This window comes from Penicillium hordei (assembly GCF_028827395.1).
Source record: "Penicillium hordei strain IBT 12815 chromosome Unknown utg000005l_segment0_segment0, whole genome shotgun sequence".
NCBI lineage: Eukaryota > Fungi > Ascomycota > Eurotiomycetes > Eurotiales > Aspergillaceae > Penicillium > Penicillium hordei.
In genome coordinates, this window is record NW_026623146.1 from 61,518 (window position 1) to 74,313 (window position 12,796).

General features: G+C 45.4%; 4 protein-coding genes across 4 annotated transcripts; 3 read left to right on the top strand and 1 right to left on the bottom strand.

The window, feature by feature from the left end:
* Positions 1-552: 552 nt before the first annotated feature.
* On the top strand, positions 553-2,851 carry N7537_008984 (uncharacterized protein; the record flags this gene model as incomplete). The annotated part of the gene is made up of 4 exons (XM_056900038.1): positions 553-775; positions 969-1,207; positions 1,260-1,285; positions 1,822-2,851. Coding segments are annotated over 4 exons (1,518 nt in total), but the record flags the coding sequence as incomplete, so codon positions are not given.
* A 122-nt stretch (positions 2,852-2,973) lies between these two features.
* N7537_008985 (ABC transporter C family protein) lies at positions 2,974-3,787 on the bottom strand (the record flags this gene model as incomplete). The annotated part of the gene is made up of 2 exons (XM_056900039.1): positions 2,974-3,653; positions 3,718-3,787. 2 exons carry the CDS (start codon positions 3,785-3,787, stop codon positions 2,974-2,976), a joined length of 750 nt encoding a protein of 249 aa, XP_056748707.1.
* A 3,734-nt stretch (positions 3,788-7,521) lies between these two features.
* Positions 7,522-9,638, top strand: N7537_008986 (fungal specific transcription factor domain-containing protein; the record flags this gene model as incomplete). Its single annotated transcript, XM_056900040.1, has 5 exons — positions 7,522-7,566; positions 7,623-8,364; positions 8,412-8,829; positions 8,879-9,167; positions 9,234-9,638. The coding sequence occupies 5 exons, from the start codon at positions 7,522-7,524 to the stop codon at positions 9,636-9,638; spliced, it is 1,899 nt and encodes a 632-aa protein (XP_056748708.1).
* A 1,091-nt stretch (positions 9,639-10,729) lies between these two features.
* N7537_008987 (transcription factor domain-containing protein) lies at positions 10,730-12,409 on the top strand (the record flags this gene model as incomplete). Its single annotated transcript, XM_056900041.1, has 3 exons — positions 10,730-11,211; positions 11,278-11,691; positions 11,755-12,409. The coding sequence occupies 3 exons, from the start codon at positions 10,730-10,732 to the stop codon at positions 12,407-12,409; spliced, it is 1,551 nt and encodes a 516-aa protein (XP_056748709.1).
* Between the last annotated feature and the right edge of the window lie 387 nt (positions 12,410-12,796).

The window sequence follows — 12,796 nt, forward strand, 5'->3', positions numbered from 1 at the left end:
TGTGATAATTAAAAAAGAAATTGATTCGATTTTGTCCAGATATGCATGGCGTAAATCCTTTAGATCGCTGCATGGTTTGGCTGTTGGTATTGCATTGGTGATTGTAATCAAGCATTGCGCCATTCCGAACGCCTGATTGAGGTTCCTCCCGATATTGCATACTCGAATAACACTGCCTACGGACTACATTCCCCGCAGATGGAAGGTGGCTGATTTACGGTCGAAAAGATTCAGGGTCTTTGCGATGCACCGTTTAAAATTGATGCGGTGGCATTCAGTCTGATTTTCCTTTCCTTCTGCTCAGGTAAACAGCATAAAATTACCCAGCTGTGGTGCCATTGCATATCTATGGTCTTCAACGCAGCACAAGGAAGAATAATACCTATACAGAACCTCATATAATTATGATGCATCAGTCTTATGGAAACTATGTTATTGCTTTTTTTCTATTCTTTATCGGCACCTTCGCACAGTTTCCACCTGGGTATGGCTTGTATATCACTTATTAAGGCACACATCGTGGACCAATGATATTGCTATAGTGCTGATAGCCCTATTTTAATTGAGTCGACTGTCTTGAAGGGGGCTCAAATCCGATATTTATCGGTAAGCATATGCCAGACCGATCCCAAAGCGAAAGGCTTTTCGGGGTATATACATCTCCCACCAGGAGCATTAGAAGCGGTTGGGGTAGATCAAGAACTTCCCATGAAAATATTCTTTTGGTTTGTTGAAAGCCAAAATAGCCCTGCCACATCACCTTTGACTTTGTACAGTAAGTTATATGTTTCTGCTATCCCAAATTAGAAGAAAAAGAAAGAAAATAACTGACAGTTCTAGTAAATGGTGGACCAGGTGTAAGTGAGGCATGATATGAAAATCAGTTTGAGCCCCTGCTAACGCAATCCGATTTTTTTAGTCTTCAAGCGGTAAGGGTTTCCATTCAAACTCTCCTATATGTATATCAGCTCAAATGAAACCAAATACAGTCACTGCTTTGCTGAGGGAGAATGGCCCCTGTAGGGTTAACCTAGACAGCTCGACTTTGGAGCCAAATCCATGTGCCTGGAACAAAATTTCCAATATTATATATATTGACCAGCCAGTAAACACAGGTTGGTCTGATCTGAACTGCGAAATGATGAGACTAATATCGATACAGGATTTAGCTATGATGTCCCCGCGAATGGTACCGTCGACTTCCGTGGTCAGCCAACCTTGCAAAACATTGACAGCGACACCTTCGTTACATCTAATAGTCGTCTCCAGCAAGGCGGTACTATTAGTCATGGATTAGCTAGTCCTGCACATGCCATTAACACCACTGAGGGAGCTATAAGATCCGTATGGCTATCACTCGCTATTTGGATGGGAGACTTTCCAGAATTGAGTGCCCGTGACAATGGATTAGAAATTTGGACGGCATCGTACGGGGGCCACTATGCTCGAGCCCTATATCGTTTTACGATGGAGCAGAACGAGGCTCTGTCAGAAAATAGGTCAACTCTGCTCCGGGCTCCGAGGATTCGGATTAACTCGATTGGTATGCTGAATGCATGTGTCGATCCTCTCGTTCAACTACCAAGATATCCTGAAATGGCATATAACAACACATACGGCATACAACTCATTAATGAGACGACATATATATCGGCAAAAGAATCGTGGTATGGATCTGACGGCTGCAAATCCCGCATTGAAAAGTGCCGCTTAGCCTCAGGAACAACGCCATACTTGGGCAATGATTCGACGGCCAACTCCGTCTGTCATAATGCTAATGTCTACTGTGGACAGCATATTGCTGGCCTCATAATCCCCTAGTGGGCGCAGCTTCTTTGACATTGCTCATCGCTCGCACTTTCTTACGGATCCTCCCTTGAATACATACCTAAGGTATCTGAAACAAGCCAAGGTACAACAAGCGCTCGGAACGCCAGTAAACTTCACGGACCAGGCTATTAATGTTGCCCACACGTTCTCCTTGACTGGTGATAACGTTCGTGGGGAATATGTTGCCAATCTTGCCCAGGCACTGGACTCTGGCGTCAGAGTTTCGCTTATATACGGTTATCGAGATTATGCTTGCAACTGTGCGTGTCTAAGTACAAGGCGCTACGTTTCCTTTTTTGTGTTGACTAACAGGTTACCAGGGCTTGGGGGAGAGGCCTTGTCCTTGTCGATTTCATACAAAGGTCAAGCCACCTTTCAGCGTGCTGGCTACACCTCTACGTATGGAATTCAAAAAGATGAAAAAGGAGCAATTCCACCAGCATATCTTCGTCAACATGGCGGCCTTTCCTTTGTTCGAGTTCTAAATTCAAGTCATACCGTCAACACTGTCTGGCCTTCACTTGGCTTTGTACTCTTCAACCGAACGTTACATGACGTCGATCTCGCCACTGGATATGAAGACTTGATCCAGTCGGCCCTTTATTCAACGTCAGGGCCCAGTTCAGTTCGACATATCAGAAACAAGCTTCCTACGGGTTCAGATTTGGAAGAAGGCATGTGCTATGTCCTGGAACTGTCATTGTGCTCCAACAGTCAGCTAAACGCATACTTGAAGGGTAAAGGGGGAGTCATAGATTATTGGCTGGTAGACTATGGCAACGGAACGTGTTGTCCAAATCCTATTCAGCCTTGTCGGGAGGGCCATTCGGGTTTCGGGGGGATTAAGGTATACCTGGGCTTTGGTAGGCCGACCGGAGATCTTTCGTGGTTTCATGTGCTTATGCTAGTCGGGGCTGTGATGATTGCTGGTATCATAGGTTTGTTGCTCCAGAACTTGGCGCAGTTGAGGAACTGGGGTGAGCCGGTGAAGATTAGAAATAGCTACTGCGGTAGTGAATAATCAAGAAACATTGTGCATTGTGTTCATTTTGATTCAAGAAATCTTTCGGTGACCTCCTTATGATTGCCTTCCACAGTCTCCCCCTTTTCAAAAAGAACTAAGCTCGCTATGTATGACCTAGTTTACGGATTATACAAATCCCAGAACGCAGATCGTTCGTTCAATAACGTTTGGGGAGTGTCAAATTCCAACAATTGCCCATCACTGAGCACTGCGATGCGATCAAAATCAACGATGCTGTCAAGCCGATGTGCGATCGAAATGATTGTGACTTCTTCAAACTCTTGGCGAATCACTTGCTGGATGACTTTGTCGGTAGCAATGTCAATACTGCTAGAGATCTCATCCACGACAACAATTCTCCCCTTACGGAGAAGAGCTCGGGCGAGACAGAAAAGCCGTTTCTGGCCAGGCGAAAAGAAATCCACATCCAAATCCACATCAAGTCCCTCTTTAGACTCAATAAGGGCCCAAAGATGGACTTTGCAGAGTGCATCGATGATCTCTTCATCGCTATGCTTTTCTGAAGGGGAAGCATTGAGACGAATTGACCCTTTTAATACAAAAGCATCTTGTGGGATGGCATTGATAGCGGAGCGAACAACCTGCCTAGGGATATTAGTTATATTCACGCCGTCGATAATAATAGTACTCTCAGGTGTGACTTCAAGCAAACGTAGGAGAGTCATGATTAATGAGCTCTTCCCACTACCTGTCCGTCCGCAAACTCCGATCTTCTCCCCGGGCTTGATGTCAATGTTTATGTTCTTCAGAATCAGAGTTCCACCAGCGGAATAGGAAGCTGACACCGTTTTGAAAACAATGCTACCTTTGTCTGGCCAGTTATCAGGGACAGACTAACACACTTGTCGCCTCTGGGTGAACGTTCCGGTATGGCTCTAGGAGAATTCTTCGCTTTTCAATTGCTTCTGTCATGGTTAGAATGAGCTTTACTCCTACTGTGGAAGTGAACACCACCACGATATAAAGAGGGGCGCTCTGCATCCATAATGTCCTTGTATGTGCGATGTCAAACAAAAGTGTGACAAAGAGATAGGTGTTGATCAGTGAAGATGGCCAAATGGAGCGAACGTGCTCGATGTGAGAAAGCCAGCATAACCCCAATGCGTCGGCCAGAGCAAGTGCAGTCGCTGCTAGTGAGGTAGGCGTGCGCACATGAGAGTTGATCGCGTAGAGGATCAACACAGCAGCTTGAAGACTAGTGAACACCACGAGTAAGATCTAACAAGCGATTGTTGCTCATCAGCACGTAAGCTTTTCCGGTGGGTGAGTTGGTGGGAATTCAGACCAGCTTATTGCCCTTTAGGAAGCTATGGGATACTTTGCGCTCTTGACCGTTTAGCGACCACAATCGGAACGGAAGCAAAAAGAGAAACAAAGATGAAGGCAATATTGAAAGAATTGTATATTCAAAGAGAGGACTGAAATCAAAATGATTCGGGCCGGGTATTTGGGGCCCAAAGACTTCCAGGACCGCCTCAAATGGCGTGGAGTTGGAATTCATTGTGCACTGTAACTCAATATGGTGGGAACGCGTTATCTTTATTCCTCCTCGTGGTTTGCTGCAACCTACAGCAACCTAAGGGAACAACCCACCTAATGTGACTCAGATGTATGAGCTCAACATCTTCAGGATTGCAAATTCCCGCCCTTTAGTTGCGTCATTTGACCCCTGTCGCATCTTTCATCCTTTCACTTGTTGATCAATCGCAATCCCAATAGAATTTTATCGAATCTCTATCAAAAAGGGATTGTTATTTTCACTCTCCTTCTATAGACTCAGATAGGATTCGTATGAACCATGGTTGGAGCACAGCTACTAATACTCGCCAATCTGAAGACCAAGTGGTGATAGGTCTAGCAACTGTAAGCCAAGAACCCTTAGAATCCACTCTGGTGCAGATCAGAAGTAACAATCGGAAAATGGAGAACCTTAGTAGTCAATCTTGCTAGGTAGATTGTACTAAAGTAGAAGACTAAAAGGGCAGAATACCTAGGTGGAAAGTCCAACCTTGTAGAATACGTGTACGTGATAATGTAAGGCTAGGCAGGCGGGAAGAGAATATAACGTAAACCTTTATCTAGGATGATAATTTGCGTTCTTAAGAAATTGTTAGAAAAAGAAGCACTAATCGAGATTTGAATATTTAAATTAGAGTCCTTCTGGGGAATGTTAAGGGATAAGGAAAGAAGAAAATCGAAGAGATTTCTCGATTCTTAAAAGCCTAGATAGCTAGTAAGATCCTACCCTCTTGCTCTATTGAATTTTTAGAGCTCTAGGAGTGTATTGGTAGTATGGTGGGTGGTGGAAGAAGAAAGGGGTTAAATTAATTGACGCGTTTTAGGTGGGTGTCTAGCAATAGGGTGAAATACGTTAGTATGCTTGTAAGGCACCGCTAAATATATAACACTCCTTATATGCGGCTAGTAGTCGGGTGTGTTCTGCCTGGATGAGCGGCGTCTTAACGTATATATCTTTATAGAATATTGACGAGCTCGCCCTCGAGGCTGGAACCTATTATGCCGATGGGCCTAAGCGGCACTTACTTGTGTTAGCGAAGCCGATTTGTCTTTAGTGTAATATGAGAATCTCAAATTTGATGGATAACGATTTCTATGGTAGTTGCGGTAAAAAGCAAATAAACTTTTGAGCAAATACTATCGCCTTTGAGAGTTTAAAGGTCTTTGGCTTTTAAGAAATAATATAAGCGAATTGAAATAAAATTAAGATAATCAATAAATCGATATGCTTCCGAATCGATATGACCTCTACTATATCCGAATCCTATATACGGGCGACTATACCTAGGTAGCTCTAGGTATTCTATATCGGATGCAAGGTCCTAGGCCTATATAGGTCCACCACCTAGTCTATGCTAGCTTGCCCTCTATACCGCGCTGCCGTACTTGTTTAGCAACTGTTATAGGTGTAAATTATATCAGAGGTGCTCTAAATACTCCTATATATACTCGCTTGAAGTACAAGTTCCTAGTTTAGTCGTGGAGCCGAGGGTGTAGAGGTTATCTATCGCCATCTTAAAGCATTAATTTTAGTTTGCTAGACGTCGAAATAATATTGAGAAAGGGTTGAACCTGAGCTTTAAGTCAATTGGTCTGCTGGTGTAGGCAATGATAGAATGCCCACTATTAATTGGAGAATTGATTGAGGTGTTGTTGGTCGATTTTCCTTCACGCCTAGGCACTTAAACTGCTATCTTGATCTTTGTTCTCTTCTTCTCTCTTCTTCCTTCTCTTACCTCACCTCACTCGGCGAGCCGCTAGCATCCCTAACCGTTAATAACAATGGATATCTTATAAGGGCCGTCTTCTTGGTTGATAGAGCTATACTGACATTTACAGAATGGCCCGCATATTGTCGCTTAGGTGATGATCCCACCCTCCCTATACCAATCACGCAAGCGTGCCCTCTTATTTACAGAACTGAAGGATATTTCCAAGCCTGTGCGGACTCCTAAATTATAGATTCAGGTTAGCCAGAGGGTCATGTCTAATATCAAAAGGAAAGACTTCCGTTGCACACCAGCACTCATAGCAATAGATACTTGCTTCAACAACTGACTACCGTCGCCGACCACAAAGCAGTCAGGTAGACTGGATTAACAGAAGGGTGGATTCACTATCTCTTCAGAACTGTGTCCCATTGTTTTGAGCCTGAGCTGGTCAATCAAATTCTGTGATCGGTTGACAGTCGGAGGCTTGTGCAGTAGCATGCCGAGAGTGACGGTTTGTGTATCATCGAACTCGATGCTGATGGTGTCCTCTTGGTTCATTAATCGTCGAATTAGTCTCTCGTTAACGTTGATGCCACTGGCAGATGCTGTGCGAAGCGCCTTCTAGACACCTGTATCGGTTGATAACGGCCCATTGCTGTAGATAGTGACATCCTCTGAGAATTGTAAGCTCATGAGAGCAAGTGCCAGGTATTCTAGGGAGCAATACTCCAAAATTCCCACAGGCTGGACCCTGACAACTACATACATACTTATGTAACATATTTCACTACCCAATGGTCCACATCACCGAGTGGTCCACCGCAAAACGTATCATATTTTCTACATTTATACATATCTCAGCAAGTATGTTTTTATTCTAGGCCCGCATCTCTCGGTGGTCATCGATGAAACTTATTAGGATTATTTATCAATGTGAAAGAAGGTAGAAAGTTATATTATTATTATCTCAAAGATTACAGATAATTAGATTGGAAAAAGTTTAAATTATATTTGAATTATCAAGTTACATACATTCATAGAACTTTGTAAAGAGACAATATGTTACCTAAAAAGTATTAAACTATAATCAAATCTCTATATAGACTACCGTTGTTGAGATATGAAGTTGTAATTTATCGCATTTACTATGTGTTTTGCAGTGGAACCAGTACAATGTTTGTTGTGCCCTGGACCGGCCCCCGCCGACCCGAACCTTAGTCATCCAACTCCGAGTTCCGAGGACCGAGCTCCGATAACTACTCACATCCATAGATATATGCCTTCAACTACTTGAAAGTTTGCCTTTTGACTACCATCCCCTGATAATATCAGGTACTCGTACAATGGCGACACCCCGCCGTAATGGTCAATTATCATCCTGCGAGCCATGCCGGACCTCCAAGTTGCGATGCGATCATGCAAGTCCCATTTGTGGACGATGCGAGCGCCGCAGTCTTCATTGTACCTATCACCCAGCTCCATTGACGCAGCCCCTCACTGGAATAACCCCCAAAAAGAAGCGCCGTGTTGTTTGCGAATCAGATCACCCTAGTAATGTCAGTCGACTACACAATGAGAACGATGTATGGACTCGGAAAAAGGCATCAGTCTCGACTCCCGGATTCTTGGGGCAAACTAGCTACTTTGATGCGTTCACAGATACGAGAACTGGACTCCTCGTAGGAAATCCATACGTCACAGGCCATGATAACTTTCCCGTTGACCAAAAGCGTATCAATCTCGGTGCTCGAGTCTTGGCGCTTCTGGAGAACCTCCCATTTTATAGGGAAGTGGTCACCGCTCGATTCAAGATATGGACGGGATGGAGTCTTGGCTGGCCAATCACGAACATGGTTTTCACTCTCGCTGAAAAGATGTGGAACTCCCTAGAAACTGAGGGCATGGACACAAACCAACGAGCCTTCTTCTTGTCAAGAAGACTTTTTGAAACGCATAACCGGGCACTTGAGGTGCATCCTTCAATGACCTGGGAGGACTTCCAGTCCACTGCCGCCGGGAGATGGGAGTTAATAGGACTACTATTTACTCTGACAGGCCTAGCCACGGACTGGGTCCCTCACAGTGACCGCATCTTCATGCGTCCAAATACAATGGATCCGAAGAGTCTCGCCATAACCGCTACCGCTGTGGGAGACATATGTCTCCAGTTCTGCGATAGCACTGGAATTGTGAATGACATTGTGGCCTGGCTTCTACTGCATCATATCACGCTTTTGGCAGTAGTCTATGGTGAAAGTGGTCTGTTATTCCGTTCTTTGTCTGCCAACATTGCCTAACGGTGCTAGACTTTCGACCCTGGAGAAAGTTGGGAGAGTTATCGACAACGGTGTTTGCGCTCGGGCTTCATCAAGATTCTAGTGGAAAGGCTCCATTCTTTCTTTCTGAGATGCGAAAAAGAACTATGGTCGCGGCGTATTCAATGGACAAAGTGCTTGCCACTTTCCTAGGTCGCCCGCCGCTCATAAGCTGGCGCTACTGTGATATCCAAATGCCACTTGACTTGAGCGTTGAGGAAATATTCGCCGATCCAGTCGTCCGTGATGCGGCAATCGCTCGACTGGATGAGAAAGATGGATGGAATCAGCAGTCAAGCTTGGCGAAGGGTACGTGGCCTCGAATTGCCTTGATCACTAGTGTTCTCCGTGAGAAGGTCTTGGAACTTTCACTCAGTTGGCAACTCGAGAATCTCAGCCAGAGGGTCGAGTACGTATACAGTTCCCTGCCCCATCTAGGACATAGCTGATGTTTGCAGGGAGCTTTCACGCGAATCCCGTCAATTGAAACAGGGACTACCACCATACCTCCGTTGGAAACCTGATATTGACGTGGCCGTTGTTTCCAGAGTAGAATATGACATCCTTTTCGATGTTCATATAGAGTTTCTCTACAACGATTTCCTGCTCTACCGGACCTTAGGGAAACGTACCCAGACACAGCCTGAGGCAATCATTGACATCGCTCGAGAGATACTCAAAGCATTGGTCATTATGATTTCCGAGAAAATTCGCTCTGGGCATCCCATCAAAGATACTGGGTTTAATGTAAGTGAAGCATATCTTGGATTATGGGCGAAAAGCCGAAAAGCCGAAAACTCTAATGGACATTAGATATGCTTACCGGGTCTTCCTTCTGCGGGTGTTCTCTGTGCAGAATTACTTCGCCGATCCCGGTCGACAGTAGTAAGCTCTTCACAGGAGTTTCCTCGTTCGGAAATCATCCAAAATTTGACCCTTTTCGCGGCACATCTGGACACAATCGTTAAGCCCCATGACGGTAACTACCGTGTCGCACAGCAGGGTCAGAAAGCAATCCGCCATGTCTTGGACCAAGTTCTCTCCGTCGATGGTCTCTCCTCTGTCGTAGAAGACACTGGAACGAGTGACAAATTGATTGATGATTCTAGCTTGCTTGACGGTGTGAATTTCGACGATCATGACTTATTTCTTGGTTGGCTTGATGGCAATATGCAACACATGTCCGACTCTTGGCTGGCATGGGTCAATTTTACCTAAATATGTCAAGCATATTCAATTAGGCCCCAATATGAGACATTGACTAAATTCCCATTTAACAAGTTCATGGCATAGCTGTACAATTTCGAACAATGCAGATACATAAGCTGCTGGTTGGCCAGCATCTTCGCCGGAGCCCCGGAGCCCCGGCCGCCTCCTTGGCTTACCTAAGATGTAGCACGTGATATTATACGCTTCAGGTCGCCCTGGTCTCCTGTATCTGCCATACAATCTCTCGGATAGAATCCCGAGCTGTCTATGCTTCTTTGTTTCCAAACTTCCTTTTACGACTGACATAATGGACCACTCAGTGTCCAAGTCCCAACCTAGAACAAAACGCCGGAAAATTGCCGTTGCCTGTGATGATTGTAGAGCAAGAAAAGTTCGCTGTGATGGGATACAACCCGGTATGTTCCTTGCGGCAGATGCGGACGGAATGCGACCCGTGCTTACTCAATGAAGTGTGTGGGCCATGCAGTAAGAGGACCGACCAGGGGCCCCAATGCGTCTATACGGGGGAGTTAGAGAAAAAGCGAGCAAGGCAAACGTAAGCGCTATCAATTCTACGTCTAAATCAGTTCTTGGTTGCTAATTTCTGTTCCGGCAGTTATATATCCAAGCTAGAAACTCGGATTCAACAACTTGAAAGCCCACAATACTCAGAGAAGGGTCATGGATCAGAATGGACGCCGGTTGGTGTATCATATCGCTTTGGTTTCACCATCTAATGGGTCTGATTATAGCAGACAAGTCTGCTATCGCCGACACCTGGTAATATCCAGCCGAAAACGCCTGGAACCTATACACGAAGCACCCACAGCCAGGCTGACATATCTATGCCTACGGGTCAGCGAGACGGGGTGAACGCTATGATGGGAGCTGTAGAAGAAGAACGCCCAAATCAAGGTTTCTTTGGGAGCTCTAGCGCAGCAGGATTCATGCGTCAAATTAGAACCGCGGTCGACAGGAGAGTCGCATCACCTCACCGAAGGTCTTCAGTTCCCCATCTGGCTGTTCCTTCAAGTCTGATGCCAACGCGGAGCGAAAAACATCAGTTTTCGGTAGTAAACTATGTGCTCCCCCCTCGAAAAATGGCCGATAGCCTCATGGAGGTTTACTGGGAATACGTCTTCCCGTTATATCCGTTTCTCATCCCCGCTGAGATGAAAACCGAATATATGAAAATCTGGACTGGTCATAGTCTGGAATATGACGAAAACATGCTGATGTGCACGCTGAATGTCATCTTCGCCTTGGCAAGTCAGTTGGCCGATTTTGTCCCACCAACAGAGCGTGAAGCGTCAGCAGATGCTTTTTTCTCGCGGGCGAAAGGCCTGTTTCAATTTAACCTCTGGGATACTGGATCGGCAGGTTTGATTCAATGTTTACTTCTCATGGCCCAGTATCTGCAAAGTACCGATTCTGCACATCAGTGTTGGATTGTCACCGGACTCGCGATACGTAACGCTCAAAGTTTAGGACTCCATCTTCCCCAGAACATTGCCCGCCTTCGAAGCTTTCAAGAGCAACAACTGGCGCGCAAAATATGGCACGGTTGCATTCTAATGGATCGGTACGTTCAAAACTACGCTCTCGCCGGCTAATATCTGGCATGGTTCTTATTTCAATGTTCTCAAAGGGTAATATCTATGACATTTGGTCGCCCTGCGATGATATCAAAGGCTTCTAGTGGTGCGGTTCCCCTGCCAGTCGCTGTTGACGATGAATATATTCCATCTGGGTGTAGTAAAGAGGGCTCCCAGCCTCCTGATCGGCCTTCAATGATGGCATTCTACGCTAAGTCATTAGAACTTTATGAGATCATGAACGATGTGCTTCTTAGCCTTTACAAACCAATTTCCGACGACCATGCGGAAGATGTCCATAACTTCTATTTCGACAATGTTGCAAGCGAGGGAGAGCGGACTATCTTTGAGCTCGACCGCTCACTCACTCGATGGACACGAAGCCTTCTCCCACACCTGCGTTGGGATTCCTCAACGGTATCCACAAATCCTATATTTTACCGGCAAAGTATTGTCTTGCGTGCGAGGTCCGTGATTTGTACTGATGTGTCCAAGGTAGTCTGCAATAACTAACCAATGTGTTCCTACAGGTTTCTACACGTGCGGATGTTGTTGTTTCGTCCCACTCTCTCTAAATACTGTGCTGTTCGAGATAATGCCACAACGGGCCCATCAATCTCGACAAACGACTCCTTCCCCCATCGTGTCGCGCTACAGTGCTCTATCATATGTGTCAAAGCTGCCCAAGAGTCTATCCAAATAATCTACAATAACGTCCCTGCTGACGGGACCGGTGGGCCCCTGCCGGCTTGGTGGTATAACATTCTTTGTTCGTACAGACTTTCCCCAGTGTCTTACTTCGAGGTTCTGACTTATCCAGACGTTTATACTTCTGCAACTGTCTTAATCGCTGGTCGTTTATGCTCTGCGATCCTTGCCGAGGTAACAGAAACCTCCATCGCGCAGTCTTGGGACTATGCACTGGAAGTTCTTCGAAAGTACCAAAGTTATAGCACATCCGCTCGTCGCTGTGTAGCGGCCCTTGAAATCCTTTATGAGCAAGTTGCTTTTGAAGGTCTGCTGCCAACCAACCACATGCCTAGTCATGAGATAGGGGCCAACGCAAGTGCAGTGAATGATATGTCCTTTGGCGAAGGAATGAATGCGGCTATCTTGGATAGCTTTGAGTTTCCTGATTTTCAAGATATGTCATGGTTGAACAGTGTCCCGAGCAACCTTTTCTAGGTACCTAAACCATTGGGTTTACAAAGTCTACAGTGAACTACTTGAGGATTGGGGAAATGCACTTAATTTCGTCTATTTAGCTGAGACGATGCCTATTCCGATGGTTTTTCCTTTTACAGCCCAGGGTAAAGAACAGTCAATTCTGACAGAGAGCATCAATCCGAAACGATGTAATAAAATACAGGACTAACTGCTACAAGCGCTTCTCCGCAAGAGTCAAATCGAATTGCACTACGATGATTGAAAGTATAACACATCCACCGATAATCGCAACCATCACATCCACAGCTCTACGAAAGCCCAGCGCAGTGAATATGTCTGGGAAATAAAATGGTCCAACCTGTACGTAGCATATTAGTGATTGAATATGAGGTATCAAAATTTCGG